At 36.1% G+C, this 19,448-nt stretch overlaps 1 protein-coding gene across 4 annotated transcripts in view; it reads right to left on the minus strand.

Annotated features, from left to right (window-relative positions):
* HORMAD1 (HORMA domain containing 1) overlaps positions 1-16,994 on the minus strand; it is a 22,914-nt gene extending 5,920 nt beyond the window's left edge. For 2 of the 4 annotated variants that reach the window (XM_031040731.2, XM_031040727.2), the window contains exons 1-11: positions 11,963-12,526; positions 11,663-11,807; positions 8,561-8,624; positions 8,103-8,139; positions 6,056-6,076; positions 5,760-5,786; positions 4,147-4,214; positions 3,498-3,649; positions 1,801-2,060; positions 361-427; positions 205-281 (exon numbers count right to left, since the gene is read on the minus strand). In XM_031040731.2, the coding sequence (XP_030896591.1) occupies positions 205-281; positions 361-427; positions 1,801-2,060; positions 3,498-3,649; positions 4,147-4,214; positions 5,760-5,786; positions 6,056-6,076; positions 8,103-8,139; positions 8,561-8,624; positions 11,663-11,807; positions 11,963-12,067 (1,023 nt within the window). In that variant the 5' untranslated portion in view covers positions 12,068-12,526. The other 2 variants (XM_081815888.1, XM_081815889.1) reach the window with 2 other exon arrangements.
* Between the last annotated feature and the right edge of the window lie 2,454 nt (positions 16,995-19,448).

Raw genomic sequence — 19,448 nt, forward strand, 5'->3', positions numbered from 1 at the left:
GGGGCTCGATCCCAGGACCCTGGGATCATGACCTGAGCCGAAGGCAGATGCTTAACGACTGAGCCACTCAGGGGCCCCCAAGACCTAATTTTCTTCTAAAAGACCTTGAATATAATAAGAAAATCTGAAAATTAACTAAATAAGCATATAAGTCATAGTCTTCTGAAAAAAAATTAAAAGTGAGATGAATTATCAAATTTATACCTGAGAATGAGAAATTGAAAGATCTAGACTTTCTTTAGACCTCATAATTTCATCTTCCTCACAAATTAAACTTGGTTCTGTTAAAAAAAAAAAGAGTTAAAATGGTATAAAACTGAATTAGAAGTAAATTAATCTATGTTTTCATCAATTTCTTACCTCCAAATTCAGAAGATCCAGGGTTTTTTTTCTGCTCTTCCATTTTAGTTTCAATGTCAAAATCATCCTACATAATTACATGAAGAAAAAAATGGACACATTTCAAAAAGCAATTAAAACAACTGGGTAGAAGTATTTATGAACAGATGTGTTTTACGTGAAGGTTAAATATAACATAACACTACAACTACCTTACACATGCTAGAAATAAAGTCCTATAATTACCATACAAGGTACCATATTTATCCAAATAAAGTATAAACTACTACTTTACTTTGCAGGGTTGCTTTAAGGACAAAATACACAACTTTCTAAAAAATATAATGGTTTTAAAACCCTTAGTTCTTACTATTGTTTGAGGGCAATGAATTAGACAAATTCATACAACCACTCCTTCTATATCTTCTTTATCTCCGGAATTGCTATACAGATGTTATCATATACTCTGAATAAAAAAAATGCCCCAACCCTCTTCAGGGAGTTAGTGAAGAAAAAGCTCAGTCATGGTATGGTAGAAATAGCAACAAGTTTAAGGTCTACTTTATAATTATTTTTCTCTTTGTGACATATGTCAAAGAGCTTTAAATATTTTAAAGAATGCAACATAAATCCCAGCTATATCTGTTTATAAACCATCACTGGGATTTAGGTTTAGAGAAGACTTCTTCTTGAACAAAACTGGTTGAAAACTGAATTTTCTATTTGTTAGGATGTGGCAGAACCTAAATTAGAAAAGTCAGTCTCTATACATAAGTACTGAGGTTATAATTTAGAATAAAATGAGGTAACAGAATAACAACAAAGATGAGATTAAAAAACAATCATGTTAATGTGAAAGATTTCCCGGGAGGCAACAATTAAAAAAAGGCTTTTTTATATTTCTAGTCATCCGTTCATTCAACCAATACTGAGAATGCACACTGTACACTTAAGTGCTAGGCACAGGAGGTTTACGAAGATGAGACATTTTTCCTGCCTTCTGGGAACTTCCAGGCTGCTTCAGGACAGTGACTTTGCAGGCCCCAAGGAAGTTCAAGTACAGGTCTAAAGTGAGCACCTAGTAGGGGTATGGTAGAAAGGATTCCAACATTATTTGGGCGATTGGAGTAGTTCAGTGGTTTTCAAATTATGCTCCAGACCAAAGAGTTTCCTTAGAGTCCACTATGAGGGTAGTTGAGGTGGTGAGTGACTGGGCCTCCAGGACCATTCCCTGCTTCATTCAGAATAGTTGTGCTTTTAAATTTCTGATAATAATGTTTGTACCAAGGTAAAGAGTTTTAAAACGAAAAGCCGATACTTTCTTTAAGGTCCCTACCAACCTTGAGTTTATGATTATAATACAGTCTTTACATAAATATTAATGAGAACTAGAATTAGTCTTCAGAATTGAGTCAAACATTTGTTACTATTGTACTTTATAACTCTTTAAAATGTACTGACACTTATATAATGCTCCTGTTCATCTTCTACATCATCTTTGTCCATGAGAATTTTTTGAAGTGGTGTTTTTAATTGTTTTGGTGACAATATAGCTGAATCAATATTTTCCATTCGTTCTTTCTCAGTAGTCACTTTTACTTTGAAGGTGTGAAAAGGTGTTGGGACTTCTCCCACATTTAAGTACATAGGCTCCCCTTCAAATATCACTCCTTCACAATCACCATCCTTAAAACCAGGAGGCTGGTAATCTGGGGGTGTAACTGCAAAAAGTAAGTATAAACTGTGATGTTCATGAAATTGAAGGGAACATAATAACAATAATAATAAATACAGATTGAAGACATTTCAAATAGTATAGAAAAACAACCTTTTTTTCTTCATTTGACTATATGAACTTGAATAAATTATTTATCATCCTTGATTTGGTTTTCTCATCTGAAATGGGGATAATATAGTACCTACCCCATGGGGTCATTGTGGGTGTTAGATGAATTAAAGTGTGTAAAATGCTCAGACCAGAACTGGCACATTTTAAGTATTCAATAAATGTTAGTTGTTATTATTGTTGTTGCTTTATGTACTTCTAGAAGATATTACACATGTAAAATATATATTTCATATATATGTATATCCTTAACAAAACACAAATAAGATCATACTGTTTGATACCTAGCTGTTTTTTTTTTTAAGATTTTATTTATTTGAGAGAGATAGAGCGTGTGTGTGTGTGTGTGTGTGTGTGCATGTGGGGGGTGGGGAGGTTGGGGATGGGGAGGAGCAGAGGGAGAGGAACAAGCAGACTGGTACTGAGTGCAGAGCCCAATGGGACTCAATCTCATGACTCTGAGATCATGACTTGAGCCAAAATCAAGAGTCGGAGGCTTAACCAACTTAGCCACCCGGGTGCCCCTATACCTACCTAGCTGTTTTTAACATTTCTTTTTAATCCATATTTAATATTCCTTGGATAAATTATCAGCACATTCTTTTTAATAGCTTGCATGGTATCCTTATAAACCTATAACGTTGCATGTTTGTGTTAAGTATATTCCCAAGATACTTTTCTAGCTATAGAATTTCCGAATTAAAGAGAATGTGCATCTAAAATTTCAATACTGCTAAATTGTCCTCTAAAAATGTTGCACCTATATACATTCCCTCAAGAATTTATAAAAGTGCCTGCTTTCCCCCACACCCTTGTTTACAAATCTTACTGCTCTGGTAAGTGAAAAGTAGCATCTCAACAGTTTCATTTCTTTTATTATTAGTGAGGTTGTACCTAAGATGGATATGTTCATATCACTGGAAAAGTTTGTGTATATTTGAAAGTCTATTTTTTCAAAACTTTCTCTTTTTTTAAGATTTTATTTATTTATTGGATAGAGAGAGGGAAAGAGAACACAAATAGTGGGGAGGTGCAGAGGGAGAGGGAGAAGCAGACTTCTCGCTGGCGGGGGCTGATGCAGGGCTCAATCCCAGGACCCTGAGATCATGACCTGAGCCAAAGGCAGATGCTTAACTGATGGAGCCACCCAGGAGCCCCTGAATCTTTCTTTTTCAAATACTGATATTAAATGAAAATTTTATAATTTCAAAAAATATATTGCAATTTAGGTGCTTAAAATCATTTGGGATGAAAACCAATTGTTTCAATAATAAAACATATAGGTACCAACAGGATGTATTATAAATAGTACCTTCATCGTAGTAAAAAAGTTTCATGGTCAAACAAACATCATTAGGTAAAGGTCCCAGATTTTGCATTAGAATATAAATCTTGCGAATGAGGAGAATACTTGCTTTCTTGGTGTCAGCAGATGACATACTAGATTCACTGCTTTGGTTTTTACTAGAAGAGAAGCACACATTAATTTCTTTTATGACACCAGGGCTTCTAATAACAACTTCACATTTTACTATTTGATATTCTTACTCCTATTATACCATTAAGTTTTTAAGTTGAAAGTTACCATAAAATGTGTTTTAATGTCACTATTATTAAAATTAATATCATTACTAATAATGTTATAAACTAATAATTTTATTTAAATTAATATGCATTTTATATAAGATGTTTAAAGGAAATGAGTGAGGGACTTTAATTACATTTCTAATCACTCAAGCATATAATAGCTTTCCTACTCTTTGGCTCTGTTTCACATTAAAATAGTATATAATTAGCCACATAATCTGGGCTTGCAGCTATGAAGGATATTTTGTACAGCCACACCTCAATGGTTAATTGGGGATGTTTGAGAAGTTTAAGAATTAATCCTGAAGTTTAGCAATATATTATTAATATGAATAAGTGGTAATGTGTAATACAAAAAGAAAATGATAAAATACCTTATGAAGTCCATGATTGGTCCATTACTAGAGTACTTGAATTTAAATTGGTAACATTCTGAAATTGTCTTAAATAGAAAACATTGCAGTTATGTATTTGATATACAGTACTGGTGGCCAAGTAGCTACATACAGCTTTTGTATGACTCTTAACATTGATTTAATAGTTTTTTCTGCCATGTTAATCCTTATTGGTCCACTGAAACTTTCAAGTCCTAATAGTAAATTCCCATGATTTGGGATTTGGGGCTTCAGTCTTAAGTGAGATATATATTATCCCACTAATTGTAATGTATATCATATATACCAGAGGGGAGGAAATCCTTAGCAGGCAGGTAAGAGGGGCAGTATTATGTCTTACTCAAGCAGAATGGCTTTAAGCACAGGGCTTAAATCCTTGCTGTATATAACCGGAAGCAAGTTATTTAAGCCTTCTAGGTTTTAGTTTCCCCAGCTAATAAAAGGGGTTGAAAATAGTACCTATCTCATTGGTGGTTGTGAATATTTAACAAATAGGATAATTTATACAGAGCCCTTAAAATAGTGCCTGGCATACCAAACAATCAATAAATATTAGTGAATCAACAAGGTTGCTCTTTTACTGAAAGAAAAAATGTTCAACTCCATAAAACATCTGAAACTAAATGAATATTTTCTGAACAATTAGTTAGCTTCTGAACAATCAACTAATTCACAACCTTTGCCCATGAGATTTTCTTTGTCACCATGGACATATATTAAGCATTAACTTCAGGGGTGAGTATCAAAGAGAAGACACATTGCTAGCCTTCTTGAAGCTTTTTTTATTGCTTTCTTTACATTTCAGTGCTCACATAGGAATGGGGATCAGCTCTCTCTTTTTTAAAAAAAAATCTGCTTCTCCACGACTGAATGAAAAACTATATTATAATAGTGATAGTGTAATGGTTAAAGCACCAAGATCATGGACTGGCCTCCTTAGGTCCAAATTCTGGTTCTGCCACTGTGATCTTAGGCAAGAAATCTTGTATCTAGGTTTCCTTACCTATAAAGTGGAGATGATAATGGTAGTTACCTTATGAAGTTTATGATGATGAGTAAAGGAGACAACTCAAAGAACAGAGTCTAATAATAGTAGGTACTCAAATATCTTTCCACTTTGTTCCTTGTTATTGGTTTTCCCTATCACTTCTTGTAATCCCTTCTTTAATTGTCAGATGAACAGGTGGATGTGACTGGATTGGGACGAATATTCAAAGTTCAAGGATAAGTATCTTATTTTTTGTCAAACTCAACCCCTTTCAAAATTTTATAAAAAGAACGTTATATAGAAGCAGAAGTCAGGAGATTTAGGTTATTTCTAAGGGGTTTTGGATTTGTGGCCCAGGATCAGTCACACAATCTCTCTGGTAGTAAGTATATTAATCTGTTTAAAGATAACAATACAATCCTTGTCTTACCTCAAAAAAGCCTTTATGAGGTTCAAATGTGTAAATACATGTGAAAGTGAATACAATTAAAAGCATAAGATAAAAAAAAGAAAAAGAAAAAAATAAAAGCATAAGATATTATAATTTATGTTATATTTAGATATTAGAGATATCATGTTTCTTTACTAACTTAAGCACACCTACCTGAGGGTCTTCTGGATTGGTGTATACCTATTTAAAAATAATTTGTAATTGAGTTATAGAAGACTAAGTATTCAAGGAGAACTAAATTGGATGTTTAGACTAAACTATTAAATGGATTCAGCAAAAGCAAAGTACAAAATGACCCCCCAAAATATTAATTTGTTACTTTTTTCCACTGAATAGAGCATTTGTTTGAATAAAGTGACATAATCAATTGCTGGTTTTAGTGTTATTTAAATAAGCAAGGCCGAATTTGACAGTCTTTAAGAAAGAACATACAATTTAAAAATACTTACAGCTAGAACAACCATCCTTAGCTGAAATATAACAGAGAACAAAAATCTTACTTTTACTCTATAAAATATTTTTTCATGATGGATCACAAGAATTTTTTGTCTTATTTCAACATTTATTCCTAATAAGAAATAATCTTGCAGAAAATATGATGTATATAAAGCAACACCTTGGATGTCCTTCCTTATTCCCCCAAATATCTATTTCTAGTTGACTTACTGAAAGTTGACATGCAGGACATTGATATAAGCAAATACAGGCATTTCTGCCAGTTACAAGGAAAATATATATTGTGAAATAACATACTAAACCTTACCAGTGTAAGAACTGATTTTGAAAAGAGAAAAGTAGAGTTCAGGACTCTGCTCCTTTAATAAAGGGAAGAGGCTTTAGAGACCATAGGAATAGAGAATCGCAGGAAATAATCCACTCAAGTAATCTGCCAAAAATCTGAGTCATCCTTGATCTGGATCTTTTCCTTACACTCTACAACCAATCTATCAAGTCCAATCAGTTTTACTGCTAAATATATCCTGAATCTTTTCATTTCTTTCCTTCTCTGCCATGCTGGTCTAAGCACTGGTGATTTTTCACCCGTACAGCATTAACAGATTAAGCACCATTCTCCTGGATTCCAATCTTACTCCCCTTCCACTGTATATTGTCTTAACAGCAGCCGGAGTGATTTTTAATTTAAAATATAAATCAAATGATGTTACATTTCTACTTAAAACCTTCAAGTGGCTTTTATTTGCACCTAAAATAAAATTGAAACTCCTTACCTATACAGTCCTGAATGCTCTGGCCCTGCCTATCTCCTTAGGCTCCTCTGGTCTATTCTCCCTCCCCTACTGCTCATTGCATTCCATTCCCATTAACATTGGCCTTCTTTTTTTTTTTTTTTTTTAAGATTTTATTTATTTATTTGAGATAGAGAATGAGACAGAGAGAGAGAGAGCATGAGAGGGGGAAGGATCAGAGGGAGAAACAGACTCCCTGCTGAGCAGGGAGCCCGATGCAGGACTCGATCCCAGGACTCCAGGATCATGACCCGAGCCAAAGGCAGTCGCTTAACCACCTGAGCCACCCAGGCACCCAACATTGGCCTTCTTTTTGTTCCTTGAACTCTCTAAACTCCCCTTCAACTCTTTGTATTTGCTGTTCTGCCAGAAATATTCTCTCCCAAAGTCAATGCCTGGCTGCTTTCTTCTCAATCAAGTCTCAGCTTAAATGTCACCTACTCAGGACCACCCTATCTAAAGTTACCCCACCTCTCCACCTGCGACACACTTTCTCTCAGTATTTTATCGGCATTTAACACAATTGGAAATTATCTGATTTACTTGTTTTATTGACTGTTTTCCCACGACAGAAGGGACCCTCTTTGTCTCATTGACCACTGTTAGTTCACCCAGCTCCTACCTAGAATATGTGTCTAGCACATGGCAGGCACTCAGTATTTAATTAGTATTAAATATTTAATGCCTTAATAAGGGAGGTTAGTGACCATGGATAAAATTTTATCTTTTTTACAATTTTGTTCAGAGCTTGACTTCTTTATATATGCTGATATAAACATAAGTATATAAAAACACTTACAGTCTACAGTAAACACTTATTAATTGAAATTTCACTTATTCAGAATTGGTGACAATTTAACCTAGACTACACGGAAATTTACTTTTGAACTCTCACAAAGAAATAATTTATTAAATTATTAGTATAAGCAAAATTGTAGAAGGAATGTGAAACTAATAAATGAAGTATTTTAAAAGACTTTTTAATTCATTAAGTTTTTGTAAGTTAGTATGTGTTACTAAAACAAATACGTGTTAACAATTAAAACTGGCTTGGCAAAATTTGTTAAGTATTAATTCTATTGGCTTAAAATGATTGAATATTAGTCTTTAAAATATTCAAATATTCAAACTTTTGAGTAATTTGGATTGGCCTATGCCCAAGTTAGTTTAATGTTTTACTTTGTGTCAACTGTTATTACATTTGTAGAGTATAAACAGTAGGAAAAAAGATAAGGAGATATTGACTTACGTATTTTTTTTGTAAAGCATCATAGCATCCTAGCATCCTAAAAAATAACAAAGGATTCATTTTTAGATTGAATGCATTTCCAGAAAAGAATTCTTTTAATAAGTCTCCATGTTATCTCATTACTAAAGAATACAAAATTTTCTTATTAAAGCTCCCTTCTTTTTTTTTTTTAAGATTTTTATCTTTTTTAAGTAATCTCTACACCCAATGTGGGGCTCAAACTTACAACCCTGAGATCAAGATCAAGAGTCACATGCTCTACTGACTGAGCCAGCTGGGCTCCCCAAAGCTCCCTTCTTATTAACCAGCTTAAAATAATAAAACAAAACAAATAGTGGCAGAAATATAAAATGTTGATAGAGGATGGTTCGGGATAGGAGGTAAAATATCTGAATAACATTAAAAAAATGTTATTTAAAAAAAAATAATTTAATATCATTAGGTATTCTTTTACTTACCACTTCACTAACTGTGTAGATCCTGGACAGTTTTTATCTTCTCTCAGAATTTTGACACAAAGATCTAAACACCAAAATGATATAAATATAGGGTTGCTTAAGTTTAGTAAACAACTAGAAATTTAACTGAAGATTATTTTCTTCAGCTGTGTATTAGAGATATATTTTTAAATGGCAATGAACTTCCAGATGATTGGTAGTAATATAATTTAAAAGAAGAAAAGTTTTATGGAAACAAAGAATCTTTTTATCCTCATTATAAAATGGCATCATAATGATTAAGATACATGTTGATGGGTAGAAAAAAATTATTTTTTAAAAGTTATAAAATATTTGGCGCGCCCGGGTGGCTCAGTCGTTAAGCGTCTGCCTTTGGCTCAGGTCATGATCCCAGGGTCCTGGGATCGAGCCCCACATCGGGCTTCCTGCTCAGCAGGAAGCCTGCTTCTCCCTCTCCCACTCCCCCTGCTTGTGTTCCTGCTCTCGCTATCTCTCTCTCTCTCTGTCAAATAAATAAATAAAATCTTTTTAAAAAGTTATAAAATATTTAAAGTTAGATATAATGTTTTCACACCATCATAATCCAAGAGTCTTAGAGTATTTGCATGGGCCCTTATCCCTATTAAATACTTGTAAAAGACCAAGTAGTTAACTGGCTATCAGAGATAGAGAACTACAAGAAAGCAACAGGTAATACAATGGAAAGGACCGAGATCTCTGTCTCAGGTTCCTTATCTGAAAAATAGGTATAATATCTAAACCACAGGCCTATAATATGAATTAACAAGATATAATACATAACATAGTGTAACATATTGTCTCAGCATATAGTTAGCGCACAAAGTTAGGTACATACTATGGGCTGGGTAATGAATTATTACTGTAGTATAAATAGGCTTTATTATTTTACTTCCTTAAAATAACACAAGAACATATACTACCACTGTACAAAGCTATTAATATTCGAATGCTTTTATCTACTTTGTTCATCACTATAAGAGTAATCTCAGGTAAAATTAAACTTGAGAAACTGAGGAAAAATTTTATGATTAAGTGCTTCCAAAGGTATTAAATATACTTTAAAAAAAGATTTATTTATTTATTTCAGTGAGAGACAGAGCGCATGCGCAGGGAGGAGGGCAGAGGGGAGGGAAAGAGAAACTCAAGCAGACTCTGTGCTGATGGCTGAGCCCCATGTAGGGCTCGATCTGAAGACCCTGAAATCAGGCCTGAACTGAAACTAAGATTCGGATGCTGAACCGACCGCACCACCCAGGCATCCCTTAAATATACTTTTAAAAAACCACTTAGTCCACACAAAAACTTGTACATGAAAGTGGCATTATTTATAATAGCCCAAAAAATGGGGCGCCTGGGTGGCTCAGTTGGTTCAGTGTCTGACTCTTGATTTTGGCTCAGGTCATGGTCTCTGGGTCGTGAGATAGAGCTCCCCATCAGGCTCCACGCTCAGCACAGAGTCTGCTTGAGATTCTCTCCCTCTGCCCCTCCCCGCTCCTGCTCGTTGGTCCTCTCTCTCAAATTAAAAAAAAAGAAAGAAAAAATACGTAATAGCCAAAAAGTGTAAACAACTGAAACAAATGTTCATCAACTGATGAAGGGAATAAATAAAATGTGGTATATCCATATAATGGAATATTATTCAGCAATAAAAGAGAATGAAGTACTAATTCATGTTACCATATGGATGAACCTTAAAAACATTAAGTGAGAGAAGCTGGTCACAAAGACCACATATTGTATGATTCCATTTATATGAAATGTCCAGAATAGGCAAATCCATAGAGACAGAGTGCAGACTGGTGGATGCCTAGGACTGCGGAGGTGGAAGAAGTAGAGAATCACTTAGTGGGTATGGAGTTCTCTTACGGGTTGACGAAATGTACTAAAATTGACTGTGGTAATGGTTGCACACTGATTTGAATATACTAAAAATCTTTCAACTGTGCACTTTAAATGCATGAATTGTCAGGTATGTGAATTATATCTTAATAAAGCTATTATTTAAAAAAATCTCTAAGCAAAAATTACAGTTTTATTATTTTTTCCCATTTTATTTTATTTTTTAATTTAAATTTAATTAATTAATATATAGTGTATTATTAGTTTCAGAGGTAGAGTTCAGTGTGATTCATCAGTCCTATATAATATCCAGGGCTCATTACATCACAACGTGCTCTCCTCAATGTCCTTCACCCCTTCCCTTCCAGCAACCCTCAGTTTGTTTCCTATTTAAGAGTCTCTTATGGTTTGTCTCACTCTCTGATTTTGTCTTATTTTTCCCTCTCTTCCCCTATGATCTTCTGTTTTGTTTCTTAAATTCCACACATGAGTAAGTTCATATGATAATTGTCCTCTGATTATTTCACTTAGTATAATACCCTCTAGTTCCATCCATGTCATTGCAAATGGCAAGATTTCATTTTTTGATGGCTGAGTAGTAGTCCATCTTTACCCATTCATCTTCTTTATCCATTCATCTGTCAATGGATATCTGGGCTCTTTCCATAGTTTGGCTATTGTGGACATTGCTGCTAAAAACACTGGGGTTCAGGTGCCCCTTTGGATCACTACTTTTGTATCTTTGGGGTAGATACCTAGTAGTGCAATTGCTGGGTCAAAAAATTACAGTTTTAAAGCAAGCCAAAATAAAAACATGTTTAAAGAAAGAGTTTTTTTTTTTTAAAGATTTTATTTATTTATTTGAGAGAGAGAGAATGAGAGACAGAGAGCACGAGAGGGAAGAGGGCAGAGGGGGAAGCAGACCCCCTGCTGAGCAGGGAGCCCGATGTGGGACTCCATCCCGGGACTCCAGGATCATGACCTGAGCCGAAGGCAGTCGCTTAACCAACTGAGCCACCCAGGCGCCCTAAAGAAAGAGTTTTGTGTGTGTTTTTTAAATAGGCTCCACGCCTAGCATGGAACCCAACATGGGCTTGAACTCATGACCCTGAGATTGAGACCTGAGCTGAAATCAAAAGTCAGACACAACACACTGAGCCACCCAGGCACCTCTAACGAAAGTTTTAAAATAAACATTACATTAAAAAAATTGAAACAAACAAAATATAAACATGACATTACCATCTAGATATCTTGTTCCATAAGCACATTCCGGAAATATTCCTCTCAAATATGTGATGCAGGATACTGAAACTGCTAGGAGCCTCTTCACTAACACTAGAGACTGTTGCTCTGTTGATATCTTATTGGGAAACACCAATGCACTCTAAATTCAAGGAAAATTAAATTTATTTAATAATAAATTTAGATTAAAAATAACATCTTCTTGAACTTTGAGTAGATCTAATTTTGCATAAGCATGATACTTTCCCAAAGAAGCCTAACCATAAAATAAAATAAAATAAAATAAAAATTCCTAACCACAGTGGTTAGTAATCCCCAGAAAGTCAGGATGGCTTCTAAGATGTGAGGGTAATTCCAGGGTTGCAGCCTAAAGGTAAAATGCAAAAAGTGGTTAAGAATCATGTTAAAAATCCTCCTGCAGGTTGACTGTCTGTAAGGGCATAATACATGATAGATAACACTTCTTTTCTCTTTAGTTTCTGACTAGGTTTGACACAGGTAACTATAACACAAGAACTGTGCAAAGATGAGAATTTTATCTTTGTGAGGCATGGACCTTCATTTCCTAGGAATGGACTGCTAAGAATGATAATTTCATCAAAGCAACAGAATGGCATTTATTACACCTAATGTAAATTGAATATGAACCAGTTATTTAATGCAATGCATCAAATATCTAATACAATTCTACAATTCTCCACTGATAAAGAGTTTAGTAAATATCTTCAGTTCTTAAAATATGGAATTTCCTGATCTCATTAAACCCTCAAACAGCTGACTCTAACTTTAGAATATAAAAAGAGTTGAGACTTCAAGAAACAATAAAATTAGCTAAATTAAAATACAGTAAAATACACGAACTCATACCATGGAAGTTCTTTGCAATTGTGCAGTGGCCATCTTCCGATAAAGTCTTTTCTTTAATTCCACCTTGTGACACAAATACAAGCTTTAACTTCAGATCTTCTTTATTCCTAATATTCTAGTTTATTACATGTAAAGTCAGAAAGAACTTTATGTAAATAAATGAAAATAAATTCTACGTGAATTTCATGTAAATAAATTTTACACAAATAAGTAAATCACAGTATTCAAGCATTGAGTACACTGCTACACTTAGGTAGGTATCAGGTAATGAAAACTGCCCCTGCCAAACTCTTTAAAATAATCTAAAATTTTTGTTCTGGATGTGTCTGTGAGGGTGCTGTGGATGAGATGAACATTTGAGTTGCTGGACTGAGCAAAGCAGATCACCCTCCCTAAATCTGAAACTTCAGCTCCTTCTTGAGTCTCCAGCTTGCTGACTGCAGATCTTGGGACTTCTAATTGTGTGACTAATTCCTTATAATAAAGATCTTTTATGTATGTATACCTAAAAAAAAAAACCCAACAACTGTGGGGGTGCCTGGGTGGCTCACTCCGTTAAGCGTCTGCCTTCAACTCAGGCTCAGGTCATGATCCTGGGAAGCCCCTCCCTCCTCTGGCTCCCTGCTCAGCGCGGAATCTGCTTCTCCTTCCCCCTCTGCCCCTCCCCCTGCTCCTGCTCTCATGTGCGAGCTCTCTCGCTCGCCCTCTCTCACAAATGAATTAAAAAAAATAATAATAAAATAAATAATCTTAAAATTTTTGTTTTAAATTTGTAGTTTCAAAATGACCGAATCAGGTAATGGTCCTTCACTGAACTTCAGCATGGCTCTCGATATAATGACATATTGTCCTACTCTGTGGAACAACCACAAAAGAGGAACAGAAAATATTCCAGATTTTGGCTGATTCCGATTTCTCGATTATAACTGTTATTTTCATGTAAGTTTCAATTTTTTTGGTCCCCAGTTTCACTTTTCTTAATCAGACAATTCAACTGGAAGAAGTCCCAGAAGAGACGATTTACTGTACGTGTTTTAACTGATCTTGACAAAGCCTGGACCAGATGCCAGAGTTAACCTCGCCTCAAGATACTCCTGTGAAAAATAAGTAGGTCTACGTTTTCCCCCCGTGTGTTTCACCATTAAGACTTTAAGAAACTTAAAAGGAGTTGGGAGGTGTTAGAAAATGAGATTAAAAAGCAAAAAACAAAAACACGAAAGAAAACAAACAAACAAATAAACACATATACATTACGGAACGTCTGAGGGCCGGGCGCCAGCGACCACCAAACCTGCACCACGCGGCACGCGCTTTGCCTGATGCGCAGGCGTTTTCCTTCAACCGTCGCCGTTGAAGGCGCGGCAGCAGCCTTGCGACTTCCAGTTGCTTTCCCGCCAAGAGCCGCGCAAGGAGCTCTGGGAATCCCGAGAAGCTGAAGAGCCAGTCTCAGCCAGAGAAATGCCAGACTGCTAGCAGGCTAAGGTTAGGTAATTGGATGTACCAAGCCTTCCCGAAATACTTAGCTTTCCTACAGTGACTAAAGTGTTCTTAACCGCCGTTTAATTAATCCTGTTAATTTCTGATTGTTTTCTAACTTTCGATTTTGTTGTTGGATCTGCCACAAATGCATTGCATTCCCGCCTTAGTCTCCCGTGTCTTCAGGAAACCAGGTGATTCGGCAGTCTCCTACTTAGATATTTCTACTGTGCTGTCTGTGGGGACAGTGGATAGCTTCAAGTGTAGTTATTGTCTCATTTAGAAGCAATAATAGAATCAGAGCTGGTCGGTAGTTGGAGATTGCTGAAGAGTACAAGCTGTTTACAAATTGTTATACATCTGAATAAATTGTGTTAGCAGTGTAAACATATCATAATTATTCATTAACTTTGATATGTCTGCATTACCAGTTAGAAAACAGCCACCCCAGTATGAAAAGATTTGCCCAGAGTCAATCAGGAGAGGAATGAAGTCTAGAACCTTGTTTTCAGTCAAAAATTGTGAAATCCCCTGGTCTAGTGATTATTTTGCTTTATAGTTCTCTCACATTTGAAGTTTACAAGGGGCTTTCAAAATTCACTATCTTATTCTTCTAGCTTACTCCTACTTTGCTTCTTCTAAGACCTTTGTCTTAGGAGGAAAACACAAGTATTTCTCCTATTTTAGAGGTGAGAAAACGGATTCAGGTAAACTTGGTTTCCTGAGACCACAACCAATTTCAGCCTTGCCAGAGGGGGAGCCAGGACACCATAATAATGACACGTTAGGTTTATGATTCAGTACTTCTTATTACATTTACTTTTGAGTTATTAACAACAATCAAAAAACAAAAAAATTAATGAAAAAGTAAATAGCTCATCTTGAATCACAGAATCAGAATAATGCTGTAGGGGATGAATAATTTCTCCTCTAGTTTCTTAGGGTCTCTGGTTGGACCTAAGAATTTAACTAACAGAAAACAGATTAACAGGAAAAAACATACAAATTTTAACTATATCTTCTTTACATGCACTTGGGAGTCTTCACAAGAAAAGTTAAGACCCAATTGAGTTGAATGCTTTATATACTGAGTTGGACAAAGAATAGTAAATTGTGAAAATGTGACTAGGCAAAGGGGCTCGGGCTGGAGCAGTTATATGAGTGAGTGACTAGAAAGATAGGGGTTAGGTTAACAAAGTTTGTTTGTATAGATTTATCGTGGCCTCGACCTCATGCCCTTGGTGACATGAATTTCTCTTTCCTTCTGAAATAGGGAGGATATCTTTCACATGGGAATTTTATCTCCTGCTTTTAAGAAAAGGAAGGAGAATCAGAATGTCCTTCTTGCAGCTGCTGTTTTTCAAGTGCTTTTAACTCAAAATAGTATGCCGGAGCATCATGTTTTTGGGTGCTGTGTTCTGAACTCCTTCAATACAATCAGTAACTACTGATTTAACTAACTATATCACTGACTATATTTTGAGAATGAGAGTGGAGAAAAGGGTGGTGTTGATGCAAGACATCTAAAACATCGATTACCATAATAGTAAGTAGATACCATTAAAAAGGGCAATACAAATATATTAGAAACCTGAAGGTAAATACTAAAAGAAACAGCTAAAAGAATTATCATTGATTTAAAAGTATTACTGATTTTAAAAATAATTGGTTAAGGGACGCCTGGGTGGCTTAGTCAGTTAAGCAACTGCCTTCAGCTCAGGTCATGATCTCAGGGTCCTGGGACTGAGTCCCGTATCAGGCTCCCTGCTCAGCTTCTCCCCCTGCCTGCCTTGCTCAGCTTTTCCTTCTGCCTGCCCCTCTTCCTGCTTGTGCTCGCGCTCTCTCTGACAAATAAAGTCTTAAAAAAAAAAAATTGGTTAAGAGAATGGGATGTTAGGCTTTTACAGATACTCACTGTAAAACAAACAGCCCTTCAGTTATGCATAGTGTTAATCACAGTACCATTTTGATTGTGTCTCTGAATTGTTTGATAACAGCTACTAGGTACTTACTGAGAGAATATAACATTTTTGCTGTCTAGAAATTGATAAATTCTTGGTTATATTACACAAGTGCTGCCCAAATACACGTATCTATGTACTATGGATCGATTTTTGTACAATTTATCATTTGCTCTTTGAAATTGTTGGGGAGGAACATCTTTTCCTGTATCCTTTTCAATTTTGTACTTGGGGGCCTGCATTTTAAATGCACAACAGACAGATTAGCAAGAGGGAAAAACAAATTTAAGTATGTATATATGCACAGGCATTCACAAAGAAACGTGACTCAAGGATGTGGTTAGATTTTGGAGTTTATAAGCCATCTTAATAGGGGAAGGGGAGGAGCAGAGGGGAACTTATGAGAGAACATATGACTTGTAGGAAAAATGAATGGGCCCTTAGGAGAATAGGTGGAATATATGAGAGTTTTATGACAATGTCTCTTTAGGTGATTTCTTATCCAGGGGCTGACTTGTGCTGACTTCTTGTCTTTGGTAACAGGAGTTAATCATCCCCTGTTGTGAAACTCCTTGGGAGGGGATTCAGGACAATTGAATTCTTTTTTTTTTTTAAGATTTTTTTCCTATTTATTTGACAGAGAGACACAGTGAGATAGGGAACACAAGCAGGGGGAGTGGGAGAGGGAGAAGCAGGCTTCCCGTGGAGCAGGGAGCGTGACGCGGGGCTCGATCCCAGGACCCTGTGATCATGACCTGAGCTGAAGGCAGACGCTTAATGACTGAGCCACCCAGGTGCCTCCAACTGAATTCTTTCGAGAAGCTTTGCTTTTAAGAAAATAAAAGGAATGGAGGAAAAGCCTCTTCCTACAGTCATTGATTTTCAAATTTCTTCAGTTCAAAATAATCCTTATGCCACTGGAGCATAGTCCGGACCCCTTCAAAATTAATGATAAAAAAGGGGCGCCTGGGTGGCTCAGTCGTTAACTGTCTGCCTTTGGCTCAAGTCATGATCCCGGGGTCCTGGCATCGAGCCCCGCGTCGAGCCCCGCATTGAGCCCCGCATCGAGCCTCTCATTGGGCTCCCTGCTCCGCGGGAAACCTGCTTCTCCCTCTCCCACTCCCCCTGCTGCTTGTGTTCCCTCTCTCTCTGTGTTTCTCTCTGTCAAATAAATAAATAAATAATCTTTAAAAAAAATTATTAATCATAAAAAAGTAACATACATGCATGTTTAAGTTGCCATTATATGCATAATAAATTCTAGAAAGATATACAAGAAACTCATAATTGTGGTTACTTCTGAGGAGGAGGGATCTAAGCCTTTAGGGGAAAGGAGTAGAATAGAAATTTTTCACTGTTTTATATAGTCAATCTTCATTATTCATAGACTTCATAAAAGTGAATTTGCCCAGTTACTAAAATTAATTTGTAACTTCCAAATTAAACAGCAATTCAACCACAACAAAGTAAATCCATGGAATGGAGCTCTTCTACTGGACTACATGGAATACCCCAATATCATGAGGACACATTAGAGTTCCGGGCCAGTAAGCCAGCACATATCTGAGCAGAAAGAAAATGCCAGTAGGTAACTATTTGAGCAGCCCATTTATGTGAGCCCAAGTGGTAGTTCTGACAGCCCAATTATGAAAAGTGACATATTTACAAGGTGCCAATCTGTCAAATAAATGGAGACTAAATTAAAAAAAAAATAAAAGCAATTCAAAATAGTGCTTTTGAATTCATTTGCAGACATGTGCAGAGTGGCAAAAAAAATTTTGCGTCTTTCTACATACACATTCCCAACAGAGGTTGAACAACATGATGTTCAGCCTTCTTGTTTCAGCTCTCATATTGTAAACAAGTGTCCTGTTCGTGGTCTATTTAGTACCATGTTTTTACATTGTTGTTTTTTTTTTTTAATGTTTTTGCATTACTGTGCCTTTTTCTTTTTTTTAATAGATTTTTTTTTTTTAAGATTTTATTTATTTATTTGACAGACAGAGAGCACAAGGAGGGGGAGCAACAGAGGGAGAGGGAGAAGCAGGCTCTGCACTGAGCTGGGAGCCCAATGTGGGGCTCGATCACAGTTAAGTCAGACGCTTAACTGAACCACCCAGGTGTCCCCAGGACTTTCCATTCTTCATCAAATGTAATATAAAAAGTCAAGTTTATTTATTTATTTTTAAAGATTTTATTTATTTGACAGAGAGAAACACAGAGAGGAACACAGAAAGAGGGAACACAAGCAGGGGGAGTGGGAGAGGGAGAAGCAGGCTTCCCGCGGAGCAGGAAGCCCGATGCGGGGCTCGATCCCAGGACCCTGGGATCATGACCTGAGCCGAAGGCAGACGCCTAACGACTGAGCCACCCAGGCGCCCCAAAAGTCAAGTTTATTTTTTGTGGTCTTCATTTCCTTATGAAGGCTCCCGTGTCATGTAAAACTTATATTAAATATGTATGCTTTTCTATTGTTAATCTACCTTTTGTCAGTCCAATTTACATGGCTCCAGCGACAGAATCTAGGAGGGTAGTAGGAAAAAGATATTTTTTCCTCCCCTGCAATCCTTTTTGATTTTTGAGCCATGTGAATATATTAGCTGTACTAAAAAAAAATTTAAACAAGTAAGTAATCTCAGGAACTGAGAGCTACCTGAATATTATAAAATTTTAGCTTACTGTTTTATTAAAGCAATCTCAGTGAAGTAGAAAGGAAGAGGATTATCTTTATCTCAGTGAAGTAGAAAGGAAGAGGAGCAAAATCCAGATCAAAGTATAGGCCTAGGAGGGGTAGGAAAGAGACGGAAGAAGGAAAAGAAAGTTTTGAATGATAGGTTCCTTTAAATTTTAATAGAAGTTTTAAAATAGTTTCTACAAGTGTTAGATTTCCATTACTGTGAAAGAACTATTAGGACATAGTTTTATTTCTAACTCTTATAATGTGCTGGTCATTCATTTGCATTCATCCATCACTCGTGTATTTTTTTCTTTCAATAAATGGTGACAGAGTACTTTCAGGTAGGCACTGTGCTATGTTCTAAGTACAAAGTGGTAAGTAAACAGAGTCATGATTTCTGCCCTAGTTGAGCCTATGATCTACTGAAGGAGAGAGATGTTATACAAATAAGTATATAAATACATATATAATTATAATTTGATACAAGGTTTGAAAGAAAAGCATTGGATTCAATGAGAGTCAAAGGAAAAGAAACAATTTACAGGAGAAGGTGGGTCATGGAAGGCCTCTCTAAGGAAATGACATTTGAGTTACAACCACAAGGCTGAGTAAAAGTTATTGGAAGAGTGTGGCGGGAAAGTATCCTGGGTAGAGAGAACAACACTTGCAAAGGTCCTAACATAAGAAGTGCTTCAAAAACTGAAGGAAGAAAAAAAAAAAAAATTTAAAAGGGGCGCCTGGGTGGCTCAGTTGGTTAAGCGACTGCCTTCGGCTCAGGTCATGATCCTGGAGTCCTGGGATC

Source organism: Leptonychotes weddellii, chromosome 4, assembly GCF_054177405.1.
Source record: "Leptonychotes weddellii isolate Sample4059 chromosome 4, ASM5417740v2, whole genome shotgun sequence".
In the NCBI taxonomy this organism is placed as follows: Eukaryota; Metazoa; Chordata; class Mammalia; order Carnivora; family Phocidae; genus Leptonychotes; species Leptonychotes weddellii.